The sequence below is a fragment of the Ipomoea triloba genome, chromosome 8 (assembly GCF_003576645.1).
Source record: "Ipomoea triloba cultivar NCNSP0323 chromosome 8, ASM357664v1".
Classification (NCBI taxonomy): domain Eukaryota; kingdom Viridiplantae; phylum Streptophyta; class Magnoliopsida; order Solanales; family Convolvulaceae; genus Ipomoea; species Ipomoea triloba.
This window is the reverse complement of record NC_044923.1, coordinates 7811865-7817026: the sequence shown is the minus strand read 5'-3', so window position 1 is coordinate 7817026 and position 5162 is coordinate 7811865. Positions and strand designations below refer to the sequence as shown.

The following is a 5162-nucleotide window of genomic DNA, read 5'->3' as shown; positions in this document are numbered from 1 at the left end:
GAAATTTTGATTTGGAAATTAGCTACTAAATTGATTTTGAGACGGGGCAATATACTTTCTTGCACCATGTTTCGCGAGACACGGTTGGAAAGTGAGGGACTTATGATAGATACCCATTATGAGCACCCAGTCAGTACTACCTAGCAAATAGTCGAACATGACACTCGATTTGACAATCAATACTCAGGTCGTGACCATCAACTCCCTAATTATCCTTCCATAACCTTCCATTTATTCTCCTAATTATTACCCATTAATCACCCCAATTATTACCCATAAAACCTATTTATTACCTATTTATTTTCCCAATTATTCACCATTAGATCTCATTATTACCCTATTAAACTACCCATTAATTTCCCTATTTAACATCTACCCTCTGTGCTACTATAAGAAGAGTCAGGAAACAAGAAAGTGGGAGATGCTTCATCATGTGTACGAGAACAAACAAGGCTGAGGGGGCTCCATCATTCTAGAGAAACCGACAACTTCATCTCTACAATATTACATGTACAAAACACTCATAATATAGTGAAATTTGGCTTGTACCACCCAAAAAGACCCGTGATTTTCATCCTTTTGATTTTCATGTTAAAATTATTTTGTCTACTCTTATCTCTATTTATTTATTTTTACATTTTATTGATTCGATAAGTTATATTGGCCTGCCGAGTGACGACCCCGGATCACGGAACCAACATATAGAAGTAAGAAACAATTTTAAAAATAGAGCACCAATTATGAGGGGATCAAAAGTGAATTTTATTCATTATTATAATGGCAAATAGTTACTAACTATTAAACTGAGAAAAAGGAGGTGAAAAACTGGGATCTCAACTTTAAACATTTTATTGAAGGTCAAATTTATTTTGCAAATCTGTATAAAGTACCCTTTCACCGATTATTAAACCAACAAAATAATAGAATTTCCCACTTTGGTAAAAACCAAATGATCTCATCTGATCTGATCATATCAAACGGATTCTTCTTCTTGTTTCTCTTTTCCGGAGCCTTCTTCTTTTTGGGAATTTTTCGATAAATTTCTGCGATACTGCTGCACGATCAGTACCGATGCCGAAACAGAGAAGTCCGGGAATGTCAATAAGCTCCCGACCGACCCCAACTCCGGGCACTCACTTTTCGTGCTCAACATTCCGGCCAATTCCCCCTCCGGGTGCCGACCCACCACGAACATGTTGCATCGGCTGTGACCTTTGATCACCTCCGTCGTCTCCGCGGCGTCTTTGGCTTTCTTCTCCTCGAACTTCACCGACTCGTTTTTGGAGTTGGAGACCCTGAAATCCGCGAGGAAGGTTTGGTCGTCCGATTTGTCCTCGATGATAGGCTTCCCCGGGTCGGTGCTGGAGCTCACCATCTTCCCGGCGACGGCGGGGTCGAGGATGAAACGGACCACGGTCAAGCAGATCCCCGGGTGCTCCGCCATTCGGACGCCGTACGAGAGAGCCTCACGGTCGTCATGGCCGCCGAAGAATAGCACCGTGATTTGGTAGTCAACGTTGCTGGCGGACACGTGGGCCGTCCCGCCTAGCCCCCGGTCGACGAAGATGCCGACCGAGCAGGGCGCGTGCTCCAGCACGCGCCGATTCACATGCATGAGCTCGGTCCGGGAGGTCTCCAGATGCCCGCTGAACCTCTGGTGTTTATGGAATGGGAGGAGAATCATGGCGACCCGTTTCCGCTCCGCCCCGGAAATCACGTCCTCGTGCATGCTGCTAATCGGGGAGATCGCAATGGTGGGTCGAATAACCACCTTGCTGAGATGCTCGAACGTCTCGAAAGCAACAACAACATGGTCCGAATCGACGCTCTCGCCCTTCTTCCACAAGGGGAGGCCGTTCTTTCGGGCCTTGTGGCACATGAGGATCGCGGAGGACCTCTCGGAGAGCTGCATCAGATGCATAGCGTAGACCCGGAGGCCTTCCCTCTTCTGGGTGCCCCGAGAGGCCTCGATCAGGTTGATGAGCGATGGGATGTTTCGGGTGCTGTGGAAACAGCACAGCAGGCGGAGCTGCTTGCTCGCGTCCTTCCTCTCTATCATTCTGTATTTGTATTCCTGTGTCGCCAGTTTTGCTGGCTTGTACACCGCTATCACCATTGGGGTTGTGATGAACGTTGTGAACACCGCCATCAATACCATAATTGCAAATGTTTGGTCATTCAATACCTGCAAATTAACTTAATTAGCTACCTAGCTAATACCTAGCATTAATTTTTGCTTCTAGAAATGCATGCATATTGGTATTTACTGAAGAGGCAAATGACTGATCATTTTGTAAGTCGTCTGGAGCAATATAGATGCCTATTGGCATTTACTGAATAATTAAGCAAATGGCTGATATTTTGTAAGTCGTCTGGAATAGTATAGATGCCTATTTGGCATTTACTGAATAAGCAAATAACTGTTTATTTTGTAAAGTGTTGGAGCAGTAAAAATACCTGTATATTGTCATTTACTGTACTAAATAAGCAAATGACTCATTTTGTAAGGCGTCTGGAGCAGTATCTATTGACATTTACTGAATAAGCAAATGACTGATCATTTTGTAAGGCGTTTGGAGCACTAAAAACGCCTACCTATTGTCAATTACTGTACTAAATAAGCAAATGACTCATTTTGTAAGGTCTCTATAGCATGAAGATTGGCTACTGATTTTGTAGTAGTGATTGCATGAAGTATATATATAAGTAGTCACATATATACATACCCCTCTGTCCTTGCCAATGTTGAGGACAATGAGCTCCACTAGCCCTTTGGTGTTCATCAAGAAACCGATAGTGGTAGCCTCCTGAACAGGCACTTTGCACAAGATTGCCACCAAAATAGTGCCCACAATCTTTCCAAAACAAGAAGTGAAAGTGACCAAAACCAGAAGGCCCCAAGACTGCGCGCCTTGAATGGTGGCCACATTGGTCTTCAACCCACTAGACGCAAAGTACAAAGGCAACAATAGCCCCGACACCAAGTCCTCCACTTTCTCCACCAAAGCCCCAGAGAAGGGCCCCTCATGAGGCACCAAAACCCCCAACACAAAAGCCCCAAACAACGCATGAATCCCAATCGTATCCGTCACGAAACCCGCCGCCAACACCGCCGCCAGCGTCGCGCACACGTACAGCTCGTCCACCGGCTCCCCCTCCGAGCACCGCTTCCCCATCCACCGGAAAATCGGCGGCGCAATCACCGTGCACAGCAGCAAGAACGCGCTGGCGCTCAGCATCACCCAAACGGAAACCAGCGGCGATTTCCCCGTCCCCGACAGCGCCACCGCCAAAGCCAGCAGAACCCAAGCCACCAAATCGTTAACCGCCGCGGCAGACATCGCCATCTTCCCAACATCGGTGGTTAAAAGCTTCAGTTCCGCCAGAATTCGGGCCAAAACCGGGAAGGCCGTAATGGAAAGCGCCACCCCCATGAACACCAGAAAAGGCCCCTGGCTCACCCCTTTAGATATAGTCGCTCGGAGCACAAAAGACGTCCCTATCCCCAACACAAACGGGAGACAAATCCCCGCAAGCGCAATCGCCAGAGCTTTCTTCCCTGTTCTCTTCAAGGAATTCAGATCAAGCTCTAACCCCACCAAGAACAGAAAGAACAGAAGACCCAAATTCGCCAACGTGTCTAAAACCGTCAGACTTTTCGCTGGAAATACAGCATTCAGAAAAGTTTTGCTGCGCCCTAATGCAGACGGACCCAGTAAAATCCCTCCCTGATTCAAAATAACAAACATCATATATATTATTGAATCATGAAGCTTCGAACTCATAACCTTTTGCATGGCTCTATACCAAAGTAAATCATGTGCTCTATCTCAACTAAAAGTCTAAACTAATAGTTGGACTGCACATATTATATTTATGTTCACATATATAAGAACATTCATAACTTCACAACCTTAAAATTGGAGAAAATTACTTACAACAATCTCAGCAACCACACGAGGTTGTCTGAGTGGGCGGAGAAGATAATTAAGGCATCGAGTGAGTGCAACCACCAGACATATCTGTACGATAATGAGGGGAAGTGAGTAGTCAAGAGGATAGTCTCCTTGGAAGGAACCATCCGAGGTAGCCTTCATTGGAGGTGGACATTTCCCTGTTGAATTATTATGTGTAGCCATTTCTGATAATATGATGATCCCAAATTACTTCACACTAACTTCTTGGCTGCAGACAAAACATGATCACAACAAAAAACAAAAAGATCAATCAATTCTCATTAATTAACCGACAGATCAGAGATATATTGTTTAACATATCCGGCCTAGCTAGTACAAAAATCTTCCGACATTTTCTGTCTTTGGCAGACCCAAAAACAACAACAAAAAAAAATCCTAATTTCAAGACAAGACAACATGCACAGAAGTTACAATACGTGTTCTAAGCCAAAGAAACCATAGACATTTAGGCCTTCTCACAAACTGCCACCTTTCCTTCCAATTCTGTGCTGGGGCCTCCAGGAATCCATAAATGACAACCTTTAATTTCCTTCCAATTCTTAATTTCCACAATGAATATGCTCACACACACACAGAATGAGAGAGAATTTTCTTTTTTTTTTCAATTCATGCATGAAAGATAGGGAGATATATAAATTAAAAGAGAGATCAGATCAGATGGAGTAGTACCTGAGGCTCTCTGTGTTGGAGCAAATTAAAGACTGCAAGAATTTGTTGAGAAGAAAAGTAGGTTGAGTGATGGAAGAATTATTATGGAGCATATATATATGCATGCATGTGCATGCATGGTGAGTGAAAGAGCATAGAAAGAGGTGAGTAGGGTCAGTAGGGTGTTCCACAGTTTGAGGAGTTGTAAGGAAGAGACTGTCTGAGAGAGACATTAGACCTCATCTTGCGTTACTGTACAACTGACAAAAATTACCTCACTGCCTTTTATGTCCTTATACTGTTTCTTAATTACTTCCTCGCCCACTTACATAATCACCTTATTCACATTTTGAATATGTTATTGGTTGTTAGCTTATGTCCGGGATAAAATGGTAAAATTTTACATATATATGTTGATATACAAGACTTGAAAGAAAAACTTATATATAGTTATTTCACTCATGTTGAACATATCTAAAAATATTTTTCGATATCAAGTCTAAAAGATCACTCCAACTTTTGAATTTGTGATTAGTT

General features: G+C 43.5%; 1 protein-coding gene across 1 annotated transcript; it reads right to left on the bottom strand.

Annotated features, from left to right (window-relative positions):
• Nucleotides 1-973: 973 nt before the first annotated feature.
• On the bottom strand, nt 974-4139 carry LOC116026890 (cation/H(+) antiporter 18-like). The gene is made up of 3 exons (XM_031268315.1): nt 3939-4139; nt 2727-3728; nt 974-2185 (listed from the first exon to the last, which is right to left on the bottom strand). The coding sequence occupies exons 1-3, from the start codon at nt 4137-4139 to the stop codon at nt 974-976; spliced, it is 2415 nt and encodes an 804-aa protein (XP_031124175.1).
• Nucleotides 4140-5162: the final 1023 nt, after the last annotated feature.

What these genes read in the sequence shown, in the direction of transcription:
- LOC116026890 (XM_031268315.1), bottom strand. Translation starts at nt 4,139, where the DNA reads ATGGCTACACATAATAATTCAACAGGGAAATGTCCACCTCCAATGAAG. An exon ending in GTGTGGTTGCTGAGATTGTT is followed by an intron (nt 3,729 to 3,938) that starts GTAAGTAATTTT and finishes ATTTTGAATCAG; the next exon opens with GGAGGGATTTTACTGGGTCC. An exon ending in ACATTGGCAAGGACAGAGGG is followed by an intron (nt 2,186 to 2,726) that starts GTATGTATATAT and finishes GTTAATTTGCAG; the next exon opens with GTATTGAATGACCAAACATT.